The following is a 17728-nucleotide window of genomic DNA, read 5'->3' as shown; positions in this document are numbered from 1 at the left end:
TACCAAAATCCAAAGCCTGCCATGTCCTTGCCTGTCCTTGGTGGTCATCAAACTGTCATCACTTCTCTTCTTGCTGGATGGGACATGCATCTGTTTCCTGGACCACTCTGTGCCCTAGACTGCCAGGGCCATGGCCTTACTAGCTTCTTTGAAGATTTCCTCCACAGGTCTGCCCAAGTCTATTCTCAGGAATCCATCTGACCACTGCCCTTTGACTCGGGGAAAGACCTCTGGAGCTCCTACTGTTTGCAGAATGAATCTGAGTCCTCACAGATGCCCGTAGCCTTGGCCCAGGTGCCATGCCAGCCAGGCAGAAAGGACTGCAGTCCCTTGAGGATGGTCTAGTATGACCAGTCAAGCTCCTGTAAATGCCTACGCACATACCCACAAATCACGACTGAGGCTTTAGGGTCTTGAGGGGCAGAGCCCCACTCCCAGTGTGGGAACTGTTGGCTATTATCTCATTTGTTCTAAAATTGATTTCCACCATGCCCTTAGGATTGAATCCTGCTTTAAAACAAAAAAAAAAAAAAAAAAAAAAAAAAAAATCTGTCCTGAATAGAAACACATCCTACAAAGCCATCTTCAACCACATCTGGCTGAGCACCCAAAGAACAGATTTGCCTTCCAACATAATACATAAGACACCTCCTGGCACTTCCTGCCAGACCTGGCCCCTGAGGATGGGTTGGATAGTAGCCGGTCCCACGGCTCCTCTCTACTGTTGACCATGCCCCAGCATTGGACAGGAGCTTCACGTGTTGTCTTTAGAATGACAGAATGAAGCTAGCAGTGAAAAGAAAGTCCTTCCCAAAGAGTCTTTCTGAGGGTTTGGAACCACACGTGCTTCCCTGGGGCTACAGAACGTGTCTGCTGTGGAGTGTGTTAACAGGAGGACAGTTAGCCAGGGTTCTAAAAAGGAGCTTCAGAATCTAAAATTCAACCTTTGAGACATTGCACTTCACATCAAATGACAAGAAGGAAGTAATGAGAAACCAAGCCACTTTAGGTACCACTCAACGATATAGTAACTGTGCGATCGGGTGGGGGTGGGGGACATGGACGGACGGATGGACATGAAAATTACTGGAATTTCTCTTGTAAATGCCGTATGTGAGATCTCGTTGGCCAATTACTCAGCTTCTGGGCACATATGACCTGTAGGAAAACTATTTTCCCCAAGAGCACGAGAGATCGCATTCTAGATACTTCTGTAACAGCACCCAGAAGGAGCTCATGAGTAACTATCCAGCAAATGAATCAAGGCATCCAAACTTGGACATCTGCTGCTTCTGAAAGTCTGCCTCGCAAGCCAACTACCGTTAATGTAGGAGACGCCTATGGCTCATGGAGTGAAGGCTGGTTCCCAACCAATGGGCATGAGGGCAGCAAAGAGAGAGGGTGGATTTCTCTAGGTAACTGTTTGGAAAGAGACTTCACTCTCGGGTAAGGAAACTCCTAAATCTCATCCACCAGGAGTCTACCGCTGTTTGGAGGCGTACCAACCGAGGTGAGAAAGCCTTCGAAACAGACCAAGATCCTGGACTTCATATTCTAGCCTTTGAGGGGAAGGCTGGTCTCATGGGCAGGGATGCCTTTATGGTGTCCACAGGGCAAAGCTTAGTAAATTATGGAGAAGTGTCCTTAGTGGCACTAAGAGTGTAACCTCTTTCCTGTTTTAGAAAACTCTCAGAGTTCGGAATAAACAGTATTCTGTGGGAAAGTAATGTGTGTGTGCACACACAGAGGGCGCTCATGTTGACAGTGTACTGCTCACAGAACAGTGCTGGAGAGTACACAACTCATACTTTTTCTAATCAAGGTCTATATATCTTGAAATTATCTGATTTAAGTCCAAGGGTGGCCCTGCACCCTAACTATTCTGAGTTTTGTCTGGACCTTTTCACTGGCTTCAAATCCACTAATCCTCACGGCTGAGGGGGTTAGTTCTTGTTGAACTAGTGACACTCAGAGGAGCTAGCCTTCCTCCCCCGAGATGGCTACCGGCCTGTGTATGAGACCACCTGCCCCAAGAGCGGCTTCCCAGCAAAGGCTCATCAATACCCTCTGCTCGGTTATCAAAACCTGAGATTTGGAGCTCACTTCCTGCTTATGAACTAAAAGAAAAGCCAGAACAAAGTACTGTCAAGTGCACAGGGACTTGCACATTCTGTCTCTCTCTCTCTCTCTCTCTCTCTCTCTCTCTCTCTCTCTCTCTCTCTCTCTCTCTCTCTCTCTCTCTCTCTCTCTCAAAAGTTTTAGGGCTACAGGAATATAATTCCATGAAGAATAAGCCATCTGAAAACAAACACAAAACCAAAATCTCCCTCAACCCTCCAAAACCAACTCCCTGGCTAAAAGCAAACATGTATTAGTTTAACTTTTAGATGAAAGGAGTGGGTGCTAAAGCAAGTCCCCTCAGCAACTGTAGTACTAGGGTTTCAGGAAAACAGCTACATATATCATTAGTGTGCCAGGTGCCAGGGAACATGCCGTGATAGAAAATAAGGTCAGAGCAAGCATCTCTGAAGGCAGTGTTTTGAAAGCATATGCAGCTGAAAACACTGCTCAAGAGGATTAATTTTTTTTCTTGTAAAAACTAAGTCATTACTTCTAATCTTATTTTCTATTTTCAGAGTGTATTTATTTATTAAAAGCGCAAATATCAAAAGACCGTCAAAAACAACAACAACCAAAAAAAAAAAAATCTTTTTTTTTTCAGTTATAAAAAAGTTAATAGGCCACAAGATCAAGTTGTGTGAAAGCTTGGGCTGCTTTGACGCAAGCTTTGGGTGAAGGCACAGTACCGTACAAGGGCACTGATTCTCTCGTATCACTCTCTCCACATAGCACCTGGCTGCCTGGACAGGGAGGGAGTAAAATGACAAGGCTTCACCATCACATCTGTGTCACCCGCTCCCCTTCCAGCTCCCTGCCACACCTGTTGGCTCGGCGGGGGTCTACTTACTATGGTCAATGTAAAATGTTCGGCCGTCCAAGTGGATCCTTTCTTCCCAACCAGGCTGGCATCCGGGAAAGGAGGGGGAGAGAGAACACAGACACAGGTTAGCAGTTCCCAAATCCAAGGTGACACCGAAAAGTCCGGGAGGCTTCATTCTTCACTCTTCTCTGCTAGGGACATCTTCACACTGGGAATGTTCCAAATGATGAGGCTAACTCAGGGGTGGAGCTATCAAGTCGCACGGGACCAAGTGTGTCACAGGCTTTCGCCATATGAAGGACCAGAACTGGGTTTGTTTCCCAGCATCCACACGGTGTCTCAAAGCCATCCACAGTTCCAGTTCCAGTGAACCTGATGCCTTCTTCTGACTTTTTTGTGGGCACCAGGCATACACATAGTGTATATACACACATTCAGGCAAAACTCATAAAAAATAAATCAAGAAATAGTTTTAAAAGATTTCATCATGAAGAGTTCATGTAGTTAAAATTCCTACTGTGTACTTCATGGAAGGAGGAACGGGGCATATAAGTAGCACACACCGGCAGAGCAACCCAGTGCTCCCTTCCTCTGCTTCCATTATGTGGGTGTACAAACACGCAGGTACATGCACACAAGTGTGGGGATGGGTGTGGAGGTCTGAGGTTGATGTCTGGTGTCATCCTTGGTTGTTCTCTATCCTAACAAGGAAAGGCCTCTTGGAGAGCCTGGAGCTTTCCTTTTCAGCTTGTCTGCTAGCCAGCTTCTTCTGGGGAGTGTCTTTCTGCGGGGGGCCCCCTGCCCACCTACAGAGCTTACAGGAAGGATGCCACACTCACTTGTGGGTCTTTGATGTGGGCTCTGGGGATCTGAACGCCAGATCTCACTCTTTCACAGTCATGGCTTTACCTGCCGAGTCACAGCCCTAACATCTGGGTACACCTAAGATGGCAATGTCATCTGATGTCACATGTGCGTGTTTTGTATGTGCACATATTTGTGCAGGCATACATGCCCATGTGTGTGGATGTCTGAGGAGGACACTGGTGTCCTGTTCATACTCCACCCTTTGCTTTGTCACAGGGTCTTTCTTTTACTGAGCTTAGAGCTAGTCTAGTAGCCAGCAAGCTCCAGTGATCCTCCAGTCTGCCCAGTGTTGTAGTACCAGGGGCTACAAGTGTTCATGTCTAGCATTTCATGGGGAAATTCAAACTCAGATCCTAATGCTTGTGCACGGAGCATTCTTTTGCACCAAGCCATCTCCCCAGCCTAAGAGATTTTCTTATTTAAAAAAAAAAAAAAAAACAAATAAAAGGGCTCTTATCCTTGGAAAATAAAAACAATTCCCATTTAAAAACAGTTTGTCAGCCAGGCATGGTGGCACACACCTTTCACCCCAGCACTTGGGAGGCAGAGGCAGGCAGATCGCTGTGAGTTCGAGGCCAACCTTGTCTACAAAGTGAGTCTAGGACAGCCAAGACTACACAGAGAAACCCTGTCTCAGAAAACCAAAATAAAACAAACAAACAAACAAACAAAAAACCCAGTTTGTTGGAGGTTGGGTGTAGGGGTGCATGTCTGCTATCCTAGCACCTGAGAAGAGCAAGGGGGTTTGAGTTCTAGGCTGTCCAAAGAATAACACTATAACACCAAATCAAAACCAAACCAAAGCCAACCCTGTCTCAGCATCTCCAGGCTTTTCTATGAAGGGTGGGCTGTTGAAGAAGGCAGAAGGTAAAAGTTTCATCCCAAACCCAGTACAAGCCAAATTATGCCATGTTTCCAAAGTGGAACACAATTTCAAGACAAAACAAAAATCAAAACACTCCCCACCAGGTTTATAAAGAGTGTTCCACAACAAAGTGAAAAACCCACTTAAAAAAAAACAAAGCTGTACAGGTTAAGTGACATAGAGAAACTTCCTGTGTCTTTTCTTTCCATAGTATTTGCATGGCTTTTGAGCTTATGACGTCAGCAGTATGGCTGGAGCTCAGCAGTTGCTAGGTTTCAAAATAAATGGCGTGCTGCTTAAAATGGCACCTGCAGTGTACACTTCTTACACAGACTAACTTCTATTAATGGCTAGTAATGAAAAGGCATCTTTTCCACATACTGGTATTGATTATAATATAATGTACCTTTCAAAGTGCCCAAACATTGAGCCCTTCTAAGGAACGCTGACCAACGGACCCAGAGAGCCTGGGGAGATGCACAGGCCTCTCCATGACCGCTCAGAGGATACGCACACACTCTGGACCATTTCATGTCTCTGTGGTATACTCACAGGAAGCGGGCCCAGGTCATTGGGGTTTAAAGATGCTTTTGACCGCATATGTACTGGAAATTTCAGGCGCGGATCTTCCTGCAGGAAAAATGTACAGGGCAGCTGTTAAGAGGGACTCCCCGCGTGTGCTCATTGGTACCTTCCCTTCCTTCATGTTTCCCTGGTAGAGGAAGCCTTGCTACCAGGTCTCAGCAAAATAGATCAAAGACCTTAGTGAGAGGTGAACTGCTTCCCCAGGGCTTGCAGAAGGTGAAGGGAGAAAGGCAACCAGAATGGAGGATGCAGGTCTGTCCTCCAGAAAGAGAGAGGGGGTGAGTGTTCACAGTCCCTAAATACTGACCCTCGGAGAAGAGCATTTCTAACTACTTGGGTGTCCTCGACTCCTGAAATCTGTCTGACCAGATGGTAGTCAACATGCTATTCCAGAGACAGCCTGCTTCATCATATGAAATCATACGTGTGGTAGCAGGCACCCTGAACGAGACTACTGACTGAGTTCTGATGATTAGGTTCTCACTTGTGTCTTAACATGAGACTTGGGAAGAATTTAAAAGATATGCTGCTAAGAGGCCAGAGAAAAATCAGTGAAAGAGAATCTTTGGTCACGCTTTATCATTTCCAAAGAATAGTTAAGACATCTCGCAACATCCCTTGTCTCTTTCTTTCTTTCTTTCTTTTTTAGTTAAAAAAAATTTTTGTTTCTTTAGATGAGGAAAACAGGTCCAGCGACCCAGTTTCCCAAACTGACTTGCCCAAAGGAGAGGATCCAGAGCTGGGAGTTGCCCCTCACGTAGAACCAACTAGAAGGTGATGGGACTAGAGAACTCAAAGCCTTTAACCAGAAAAGATTAGAAAACAAATAAAACTCAGAGTGATACCCAGTCAACCAGAACCACAGCATCAACCCAGGTAAAAGCAAACCATTGAGACATCTGACACCAGCGCCATCCCATCAGAGCAAATAAAGGCTGTGCTGCTGCCAAATTACCGAAAAGGTTGACTGCTTCACCAATTGCCCAGATCAACAGTGAAAGCCAGGGGCACTGGATTATAACAAAGTGAGTGGTTGGGGGAAAACGGCAAGAATAAAAAGGGGCACAAATGGTGCAAGCAGCTCCATTTCCTGGAAGCGAGGGCAGATTTTAATTGAAGACATAAAGTGTAGCGCTTCGTGATGAATGTTGACCCTCAGGCTAATGCAGCTTTCAAAAGGCTGAGATGTAGTATTTCCAGTATTCTGTAGCACTCGGCAGGACGTGGGGTTAATGCCAAGTTTAGGGTTTGGAGAGGCCAGGGAAGCTGATGATCAGGATGCCACTTGGAGGGGGCTCACTGGACAGAAGACTTAAATGCACTCCACCAAAGCTACTCACTTGGCGGTAACTCTGGGCTGGGACAAGTGGTACCACACCTGCCAGGGTCCCTTGAAACCCCAGGATGCCGATGACCAAGTCAGGTTTACAGAAAGCCCAGGATGTCTATTAGGAGCGAGGGATTCTGGGTGCTTTAATAGGACAAGACAGCCATGGAGTGAAGTCAACTGTGCAAGGCAATTGGTTCCGTTGGCCACAGAGAAGGAAAATAAAAGATACTAAGATAAATGAAAAATGCCAGGTCTGCTAACATGGCTTTGTAGAAAAACCAGACTTCAGAGCATGCGTAGGCCAAGGAGTCATATTTTACTGTAGTAGCGGCAGTCAAAAAAAAAAAAAAAAAGGTTGCAGCTGCCAGCAGTTCACTAGTGAGGAATGTGTGGCGAAGCTACTGTCCCTTGGACAACCCAAGGAGGTAGGCATCTCTGTAGCTGAAGGACAAGTGACAACATGGCAGCTAAGGTCTGCTAACACTTAGGGACAATACTAGAATAATGGTAAGATGGAACACTAATGAAGTCTTCAGTGATAAGACTATCGGTCAAGCAGAGAAAATACACCTGGCTGTTTCTCCATTTCTTCTGGGTAGGTTGTGTGTGTGTGCGCGTGCGCGTGTGTGTGTGTGTGTGTGTGTGTGTAATAAGGTCTTGCTAATTAAAAACAAAACAAACAAACAAACGTTACAAGTGCTTTTTTTCCTTTATTCTCAGCAACCACACCTAGGTTCCAAGTGCACTTGGGTAGCTGTAATTTCCCTTGAGGTATAAGGTCTGTTGTAAGAACAGACCAATGCTTTGTCCTGTGAAAGGCACCAATATATGAACACACATGCTTTTAGCTGCTCTTTTAACAAGGGGGAATGAAGAAAGCTCAGGTCTCTAGTGACTCCCAGCATGCATTGGCTGTTGGTGAGGCCAAACCCATCATTATTATTACTTTGAAAAAATGTGGTCAGATTTAATTCCAGCTGGACTGCTGGCACATGGCCCTCATCACCTGCATGAATAAAGGCTGTACACAGTAGATATGCTTCCACTGACCTTCACTGTCCTGTGTTTATAAAGGGGCTGCTGGCCTGAGCTCTCACATGCTTCCACTGAGGTTCAAGAACCAAACGTAGGGATGAAGGGCGAAGAAGTGGTACTTTCACTGTCCTCGGTTTGCCGTTATCAGTTTTTCCTTCTTCTGTTACAACATGACATCTAAGAAGTGTGTGCTGCCCTGCCACTGTGCCTCACATGCCTGAACTAAGGAAGCGTCTTTTCTGTTCCTGCCTTCCCCCTCCCTTTGTCAAGACAGACATGCAACTCTGAATCTGGTTTTTCACAAAGTGGATGCTGCACGGTGCCTCTGCTTGGATGAGATGACACAGCTGTATCAGCACATGGGCCTGCTGAGGAAGGGAGGTAACTAGAGGGATTTCCAGTTGTTGTTTAAGACTTTTCAACGGCAGCAGCAAATGAAGTGCTTTAATAAATTAAATGTTCAAATGAGTCAATCAGTCAATAGCAAGAATCTAGGTAAAAAGAGACAACTGGGTAATTAAAAGCAGGTTTCACTTGGCACCGGTGCCAGCAATAAATCAAGCCAGTGCTATTTAAAAGCAAACCTGCCCAGCTGCACTTACACTGCAGCTGGGGCGTGAAAGGCTGTGAAAAGGTTAGGGGATTTGATTACTCAGCTAGTTCACATTACTAAAATCATAGCTTATGTTGGCAAGCCACAGTGGCTCCATTCACTAATCCTCTGACTTTTATGATATGTATCCCCTATCTCTTGAGCTCTGGTTTCTGGCTAAGGGTTTGGAACCCCAGCAGCGCTTTGGAAAATGGAAACACTAGAAGGACAGCAAGGGGTTCTGTATCAGTGGCAAAAAAACAAAAATTAAGAAATTAAAAAGGCCCCCAACCGATCTCCATGGTTCTATTTGCCAAAGAGCTGCTCTCTTCTTAGCTGGCCCACAGGCCTGTAATACTATCTTCTGACTCCAAGGTAAGTCAAACAAACCTCCCTGTCATTCTATGCCTCACAAGTAGTTATCAGTTTACCAAATGAATGTCATCAGATCTTGATGGTAAGGCCCTTGGCAGGTAAGTAAATTCCTTTTCTGCAAAACAGGGAAGGGCCCCCGAGAATGGTTTGGTTCTCACTCTAGGGTGTCTGGAAATGCAAGTGCAGTTTTGATCTTCAGCATATTGGAAGGGGGAAGGCGATTATTAGCTTTCAGTGGTAGGAGTCACATCCTGCAGAGGAAGGCACAGGGCTGCCCCAGCTGCCAAGAATGCCCTTGTGAGGACATGCTGCCCCGCAGTCCACAGGAACTCAGAGAGCACACTGCCCTCTAGACCAATTCTCAAGGGATTGAATTAGTATTCCACCACGATAGCCAGGGTCACCTCGGCTGAAGCCTTTTCCTTAACGTAATACCGCTGTCCCCTCAACTGGACAGTCACCACAGCTAGAAATGGGAACCTGGGAGTACACGTGCACAGTGGATCCAAGATGGAAGATTGATCCAGGGGGAAACTCATATTGGTTCTGAGCAAGAGGCACAAAGGCTGGGAGGGCAACATCATCCCCTGCGCTTGCTCTACACAATCAGATTAGACAGGCAGAAAAAATGAAACAGCAAACCAGAGAAGCAAATTCGGCTGGATTACAAGGCTAAGGACTGTGCAGGAGAGGAACACCGACTTCTAGAGCAAAAATGCCTTGGCTTGAAAAAGAGTGTGTGGCAAAAAGAGACAGGGAAAACATTAGAAACATTACCCCTCTGAATACAGTTACTAATGGCATGAGATGAGTTCTAATAAAGTCAAAAGGCTAGTAACACGAAGACTACCCTCCCCACCCTCAAACGGAACAAATTATTAAAACCAGAGCTTTCCAGCACTGCCAAGCTGGTACAACACCCCAGTGGCCAGCAGCTGTGCCTGAACATCTGGGGCGCCCACCAGCCCTTCAGGACACTTGCTTCAGAGTTGGTGATGAAACTCCTCTACAAGGACCACACGGATTGAGTCAGAAAGGACAAGAACTCCCCGGAGCTCACGGTGAAAACGGCGCCAAATAAAAGCATCAGCCTTACCCATGTTGTAGTCTTTGTGTTATGGTCAATGAAGAAGGGTCGGCCGTTTGGCGCTATCCTCATCTCCCAGCCTGGTGGCAGGAAGCTCTGTGTGACTTTGTGTTGTGGTTTGGGGGAGTTGTAAGGTGATGGCTGAGGGGACTGTGGGTTGGAAAGGGTATCTTTCACAGCGCGGCGTATGGGTGAGTCCTTGGCACCCTAAGGAACAATAACGAGTGTTAGAGCTCTTCACCGCGTGCCAATCCAACAAGCCACAACGCAGCTGCTCCCGCAGAAAGCTTTTCCTCGGAGACCGATGAGGGAGAGGCGTCCCCAAACCCCCATTTCTCCATTTACTTTCATACCAACCCTAACTTTATGCTTTCTCTTGGTTAGATATGCAACAGTCTCAAGGATGATTAGCCACAGTTCTTTGCCAATCATGCCTGCCCCCACCCCCCAACCCCGCAAAAAAACAAAACAAAAAACAAAACAAAACAAAAAACCAAAAACCAAACAAACCATTTTATAGGTGGAGATTTCAGAGCAGAACAAGACAAGCCCTTGCTCTCAAAGAGGCCACAGTCTAGTGAACACACTGCCAGGTTTCAGAGCCCAGAAGGAGACCTCCATGGGTGGAGGCAGACACATGGAATGACAGTTGTTTCCCCACATTCCCAACAGTCTAGAAGTGCTGTCACCACCCCCCACTGTGCAGGAGCTTGCCTCCCGGTACTTTAATTTATTTGTTTATTCTCTGGCTTTTCTGAGGGTCTACCATTTGTGATGGTCAGGGCTGCCACTTAATACACAACAAGTAGAGCGCACAAGCAGATGTCCAGCGATGACTTGAAAGATGGAAATACACATCAGAAACATGTACCCGCACAATGGAAGACCCCTTACAGTCAAAGGGAAAAAAAAAAATGAACAAAGCAACAACTGTGTTATAAAACTCAACAGAAGCTTCGCTGCTCAGAAGTCGTATGAGTTCTGAGACAAGAAGGAGCAGACACAACAGGAATGGTACAGGTTCGGCCTAGAGGGCGCCCGTCACCACGCACAGCACCAGCCAAAGGAGAATGAAGATTATGATGGATTCCAGAATGTTAGCTGGGTGAGACACAGAAGCGCGTGGGCGGTGTGCACGGAGCAGGCTTCCCCACCAACACCTGGCGACTCAGCGCAGAGCTGCCTGAGAAAGTCCAGTGTGGAGAGGAGAAAGAATGAAGAGAAGCCACAGGACAGAGAGATGGCCCTGGGTAGACAGGCGGCCTTCTCACCTCCAGGGGGGCAGATAAAGTTACGGTTGGCGAGCTGAGACTACGAGGCCGGCGGATCTGAGGCTCTGCTAGGTGGTTGTTACTGTTTGTGGCTGATCCGGAGGCGCCATCTTCTGCAAGCTATTTCGGAGGCAAAAACAAGTTAGCTTTGTAAGAGGATCTCCCTGTGTGCGATTAGGAGATTAGGAGCGTGAGCCCCAACAGCAACCACACGCACAGCCATAAGAGGTGTGGCCTATTTGAAGCATGGGGGAAATAGTAAGTCTAATATTGGGGCCAAAGATGGGGAGACACATTCAAAAGGAAAAAAAAAAAAAAACCCAAATCACTGGTGATAGAAAACTAGCCTTGGATTAAAAAAGGGATGTGGGAGTGGGGAAGGGAGCTATCCACTGTCAGAAGCTCACTTTCTCAAAGTATTTTTGTGTCACATTAAAATACATGTCTCTAAGGACCAAAGTCTTCCTCAGGCAAATATTCTACTGAGAGCAACTCATGTCTTTGGTGAGAACCTGCCTTAAACACAGGCCCTACCTAACAGGACATGGACACCAGGTCAGGATGCCGTCAGTACATCCTGGCTGCTAAGGTCCTTGAGTCTGGGATGGATGGTGATCTTCGTACCTGCATTATTGGTCGAGTCCAAGTTGTGGTTCGATTGTTATGATTGACATAGTATGTGCGTCCCTTAGCATCTTTTCTTTCTTCCCAGCCTGAAGGTAGGCCCGGCGTGGTATGTACATAGGCCACTGATGGCTGTGCAAGAAATTATTATTATTTAACAACTAGGATTTGTTTTTCTGACCAGTTTAATAAAGTAACATATACCTGGAAATGATATTTCTCTGGGTGAGGTAAGTTAATGCTGTTTGTACAGGAAAAACAAAGCTAAGACCAAAATCAACCCCACGCCGCACCCTCCTCCCCCCCCCAAAAAAACCAGACAAAACCAAACCCACAACCCACAAACAAAGAGTATCTGGAAGTCAGAACAGACTGACTCTAGGGGCTTCAACTGTCTTGTGAGACAGAAGGAATCCACACTCTCAGGTCTTAAATACACAGACATTACTAAAGTGTCTGTCAAGAAAGAGAATGTGTCATAACCTGGTCCAGCTGCTAAGGTTCGCTGCTAAACCACATAGCTCAAAAGAGAATCCCAAGCTGCCTATTGCCTATGCCCATAAAAGGAATGCTGTAGACACTTCAGGACAGCTGGCCACCCACCCAACACATGCTCAGGACAGGTCTTCCTGAGGCCCAGTGCACACAAACATTAAGGGGCAAAATGTGACACACGCGGAGCCACTCCTCTGACTTGCACTCCCGTATGAGGACATGATCTCAAGGAATGCTACCATGTCTATCGCCCCAGTCCAGGAGGTCCCCTCGCCCCCTAGTGAAGGCCTCCTGTGGAGCCTCATGTTAGAGACTGCCTTTCTAGCAGGATAATACCATAGAGTACATCCCTCCCACAGCCTGCAATGTCTAGTTTAGACTATAAGCGGATAATACAAATTACATCTTTTTTTTTTTCCCCTGTGAGAAAGGGTTTCTCTGCGTAGCCTTGGCTATCCTGGAACTCACTCTGTAGACCAGGCTGGCCTTGAGCTCAGAGATCTGCCTGCCCTTGCCTCCCCAGTGTGCTGGGATCAAAGGTGTGCGCCACCACACCCAGCCTGAATTCCACCTCTTAATATAAGAATTACTGAGGCTTGAGCTTGTGTAAGAAGCAGCCTGAGAAATGCAGTCTGGGTGACCAGACTCTTGAATATGCAAGGTGGTTGAATGACTGGCAGCAAAGGGAATGCCCTGGGATAGCCCTAGCCTAGGAATGCCTGCACCCTTGGTACTGTATCATGCACTTGTGCTGGGGAAGCAATTTCAGGGAGATGCTCAGAAAGACAGCACTTACCAAGGCCACGAAGACTTCTGGGAGGTATAGAAACAGAAACTTTATTGCTATGGGTGCTGCCTTTCCCAGTGGGGTCTTCTCCCACTAGCCCTTTAAGTACCTCAGCCAGTGCTGCTTTTTTGGAATTAGGTTGTTCATGTGACTCTTCTCTTACTCTGCCTTCTTTCTGTCCTGTCCTAGCTTCCCTGCTTGCTACTAGCTAGTTTGGTGAAGGTCACAGCCACAGAGCCCTCAGTGGCCCTGGAGCCCCGGATTAGAGGAAGAAAAGACATGTATGTGGCATTTACTGAGGACTGTGACTGTGACTGTGACCATGTCCCGGGCCTACCAGCACACTCCAGAACAATTAACCTGAAAACTAATCAGGAAGCAGCTGACTCAGCGGTTATTTCCTAAACAGTGTTTATCAGGCAAGGAGAGGGCATGTGTAAGGAACCTTCCTGCTGGAAATGCAGCTCCCAGCTCCTTGACATTTTTTCCAGATAAGTCCTAAAGGATGAGGGAATTCCAAGAACAGCTAGCCACAGCATCCGGGAGCAAGACAACCACCAATTCAGAGATGTAAGGCTTTTATGATCATGAGAGACAGACCAAATGGGCCACAGCCTAAACAGAGAACACCAGCAACAAAGGACTTTCACCTAGACTGGCCAGAAGCCTTGTCTAATGTACTACCATCTAAGAACATAGTCAATAATTTGGGCAAAAGACATATGACCATGCTTTAACTACATGGAATATTAAGCAGCCCTTGCTGTTTTTCTCCTTTCTTGAAGAGTTATGTCTTAAAGGAGAGGCACTTTGACATGTTCTCAGAAAACTCACTTCTAGAAACATTGAGATGTTACCAAACAAACAGCGATGACATTCCTGGAATAGATACCTCCGAAGCCACTGGCAAACTTAATGACTTAGATGTGTCATAATCTCAGAACTGTCAGCTGCAAGAACTTCCTGCACCCAGGTTATACACAGCGATCTACAGTTAACAGGACTAGTTACACAAAGGAGGCTGGGGGATAGCAGAGAGAATACTGAATTTGTCTGAAACAACCATTCTCCCTTCTGCTGGGAATGGAACGAAAAACCGGTAATTAAGCTGCATCTATGCAAGATGCTGATATTAAAATATTTCTTGACAGTGCCCTCTCAAAATGAGCATGCAGAACAACTTGTGTGGGTGATAACATTTATTACTAAAACATGTCCATCTAGGACATATGACCACCAATGACAAGCTTCTCAGGTAGCTCTGTGAAAGAGGCCCAGGCTTGGGGCCAAATGATTAGACTGTCATTACTCTATGTGAGTGACAGTATGCTTCAGACTGTCTCAAGGAACAAGTTAGGCAAACCCAAACATAAGTTCAACTTAACATTTCAGCTTTGATCCATAACCAAATATACTGCTGAGTTTTAGGATTCCAAAGAGGCATTCATGGTGGCTGTGTTCCACTCACTACAGTGAAAAGCCACGTTATGCTGAAACTGAGAGTCTGACTACCCTTTGACACTGGCCATCACAGAGTCTCCATGACTCACCCAGACCCTGCCATAGTGGTATCTCAGGATATTTTTAGAATCTCTTCAGTGAAGATCAAAGGACTGCTCTCTCGCTCTTTCTATGTGAAAGCGAGAGCCCTGGTGTAGCCTGTAAGAAAGTGACACTGGTGTCCAGGCTTTTGCCATAAATCAGAACGTCATGATTCCTTGGATGAGGATCAGCACTTTATCATAGTGCAGGGACAAGTTCAACATGGAAGGATGGTTACCACAACACAGTGGATGGTGTGGGAGTGCCAGTCAACATGGGAAATGTGTATAAACTGTGGTGTACTTCCACCACTGAATGTTAAATGATTAACTTAGCTGAGACAAATCAACCTAAGTTAAAAATACCTTTCTGAGCATTATGTATACAACTTCATGCTGTCCCCTCCCCTTGACCTTAAATAAAACAAAACAGGGCCTGTGTGTATGACTGCAGCACATGCCTGCTTGGGAGGGCACCGGGAACAGTGAGGTGACACTTTACAGGGAATTTCTGCCTGGTATATGCATTAAAGAGAAGGTCAAAGGGACAAACTGTGCTGGGGGGACAGATGTAAAATAGAGAGCACGGGAGGGGTTGGACTTGGTCCTTCCACACTTAACGAGGTACTGAGAAAGTATGGCATATCAGGGTGGGAGAATTATTTAGAATCTACCACTGCTAAGTCTTCAAAAACAAAAGACCAAACCAAATCAAAGGCCGAAGTCACTGATGGAGAAGACAAGCAAGAAGAAGGCATGAAAAGGGCAGACCCAGAGCCACATGAGTGACCTTGTCCCGCCGGGTGACTTTTTACCATAGTCTGGTACTACAGCAGTTCAGTTTGCTCTGTCATCTGCTATCACTAGTCACCACAACACCCCAAAGCTGTAAGCAGGTTGCAAAACCAATTAAATGCGACAACAGGCGATACAGTAAGAGGGCGCTTATGGGTATCACGAGACAAAACCATCCCATGGGACTGGCTGTCTTGCTGCCCCACTACTCTCAGAGAGATTACCAGCACACAGTAGGAAATCAGCTAGCTCATGGCAGACTTCTTGGAATTCTGCTGGAGGAGGAGCCTGGCGCTCCAGTTGTTAAGGTTAGGCACAGTGGCTTATGCTGTGCTCACTGCACCGACTGCCAATCTGAGTTTCCTCTGTGTAACACAGAGGGCTAAACATCCTTCAGGAAACCAGTTATTGTGTAGGCAGTTAAAGTTATTCACAAATAATAGTTCTTCAAATAGTCACCTGAGCTCAAAACAACCAAATACAGGCAGGCTGGCCTGACTTCAAGAATCAAGTAGAACACAACGAAAATAACCAGCCAAATATAAGTTATATGTAAGCACGGATGCTATTAATCAAAATAAGAAAATAATAACAACAATAGTAGATACATTCATTGGTGATACAGAAAATCTGCTTCCTTTTTTAAAAAAAAAAAAAAAATGTGGCGTGGGAAAGAGAGGAGCACAGTGCATCTTGCACATCTGGACACACATACACCGCCCCAAAGAATTCCTATGGCTTTCTCTAGCGTAACCAAGCGTTTGACAGTGAGAGAATGCTCACTGCGAACAAAGACTCGGTCAGAGCTATATTGGAAGTGCTCAAATCAAGCACTTGACCAGGCTTGACAGGCCCTTCCAACCCAATTACACATGGCTAAAAATGACTTCATATTACCCAGTACCTTTGAAGAACCTAAAAAGATGAATTTAAGATAAGGTACGAACGTGTCCCTGTGCCACATAGAAACTGACCTTATTTTGAAAATAGGAGGGAGCACATTTATCCCAATCAAACAGTAAACCACCCCCACAGACTTTCACCATCAGTGTCTGCTAACTGCGTGGTCATTACCGTTGATTCCTCACCACCCGTGACAGTTGACGAACGCGCTCGCCTACTTGGGGTGCTGGGCTGTTAAATGATAATGTACATCAGTAACATGTATTTTGGGGGGCCGCCCAGTGCTCTGTGAATCAGCAATCACTGCTGTGGCAATGCTGTGGCAGGTGACATGTGAGATCAGTATCCCCAACACCCGCCTTGCCCAAATGAAGCTGAGCACACACCAGTGACCAGCAGCCAAGAGAGAAGGTAGCATGTACCCTCTCTGTACTACTACGTCACCCCAAAGAAGCTCAGGCTGTACCCTTGATGAGGTGACTAACAGAGGTTTCAAATGGGATGCTTTGTGCTCCATGGTCCAAAACTTAGCAGATTCTTATATCTGCAAAGGCCACTCACTGGTAGTCAATGCGTGCACAGTATCTTAAGGACAAGGGGAGAATCAGTTTCCAGGCAAAGGGACCCTGAGGCAAATAAAACTGATACTGATTTTGAAGAGAGTGAGAAAAATTGATTTCTACAGGCAAATCACAGAATCATTAGGTTGAAAAGGGTCCCCACCAGTTCATCGCAGTCTACTGTTCTGCTTTGGGAGGTCTGTACTGTATCCACCTCAGCTTGTTATGAGCCAGCATACACAGTGGACTCCACGATCAAATTTAGTATTTTGGATGGTATATATAATTTCATTTTGTAACTAAAGAAACACTAAAACCTAAGCAAAAAAAAAAAAAAATCCTTCGAAGTCAGGTAAAAACGTATGAAGCAAAGAAGATAGTTTCAAAAATTTAAAATCAGAGCCAGGCATGACACACGTCTTTAATCCCAGCACTCAGGGAGGCAAAGGCAGGAGGACTGCTGTGAGTTCGAAGCCAGCCTGGTGTGCAAAAGCAAGTTCTGGGACAGCCAGGGCTATGCAGGGAAAGCCTGTCTCAAAAAATGCCAATAAAATAAAATAAAATGAAATAAAATAAAAGTCAGTTTCTTGTCTTCAATTTCACACACAATGAAGCAGGTTATAAAAGGGTTTGCAAAAAAAAAAAAAAAAAAAATGGGTATGACGGCTTATGCCTGCAATCTCAGTACACAAGAGGGAAGAGCAGGGACTACTGCAAGCTGGAGGCTATCCTGGAGTATATACTTAGAATTCCAGGTTGGCCTGGGGTATAGACCAAGCGTCTGTCTTAACGCTCCCCCTCCCCAGCAATCCCACAAAAACCAAACCAAGAAAAGGCCAAGGTCAAGCATCAAATTGAACACTTAAAATGACAGAATATTTTCACCTCCCGAAAGAAGAAACAAATTTACGTAAATTATTCCTTGCGAGGAGGCAATGCTCATTTGCCCTCCAGTTTGATAGTTCCTTTAGTATGTATTGGATAAGAAAACCCCCTCTGCCATGCCCATGTGCGCTCAGACTTATCACAGCTGTAGGAAGGAGGGAGCAAATGGCAGCTGATTCTTCATTCACAG

The 17728-nt window shown here is 45.9% G+C and overlaps 1 protein-coding gene across 10 annotated transcripts in view; it reads right to left on the bottom strand.

Annotated features, from left to right (window-relative positions):
* The window catches only part of Nedd4l (NEDD4 like E3 ubiquitin protein ligase), a 336845-nt gene that overhangs the window by 34466 nt on the left and 284651 nt on the right, over positions 1-17728 (bottom strand). For 5 of the 10 annotated variants that reach the window (XM_051163444.1, XM_051163447.1, XM_051163446.1 and 2 more), the window contains 6 exons: positions 16265-16324; positions 11573-11704; positions 10949-11068; positions 9687-9884; positions 5226-5303; positions 2969-3023 (listed from right to left, as the gene is read on the bottom strand). In XM_051163444.1, the coding sequence (XP_051019401.1) occupies positions 2969-3023; positions 5226-5303; positions 9687-9884; positions 10949-11068; positions 11573-11704; positions 16265-16324 (643 nt within the window). The remainder of the gene's footprint in view (positions 1-2968; positions 3024-5225; positions 5304-9686; positions 9885-10948; positions 11069-11572; positions 11705-16264; positions 16325-17728) is intronic. The other 5 variants (XM_051163445.1, XM_051163441.1, XM_051163440.1 and 2 more) reach the window with 2 other exon arrangements.

This window comes from Acomys russatus, chromosome 20, assembly GCF_903995435.1.
Source record: "Acomys russatus chromosome 20, mAcoRus1.1, whole genome shotgun sequence".
Classification (NCBI taxonomy): Eukaryota; Metazoa; Chordata; class Mammalia; order Rodentia; family Muridae; genus Acomys; species Acomys russatus.
The sequence above is the reverse complement of the archived record's forward strand: the minus strand, read 5'-3'. Positions and strand labels throughout refer to the sequence as shown.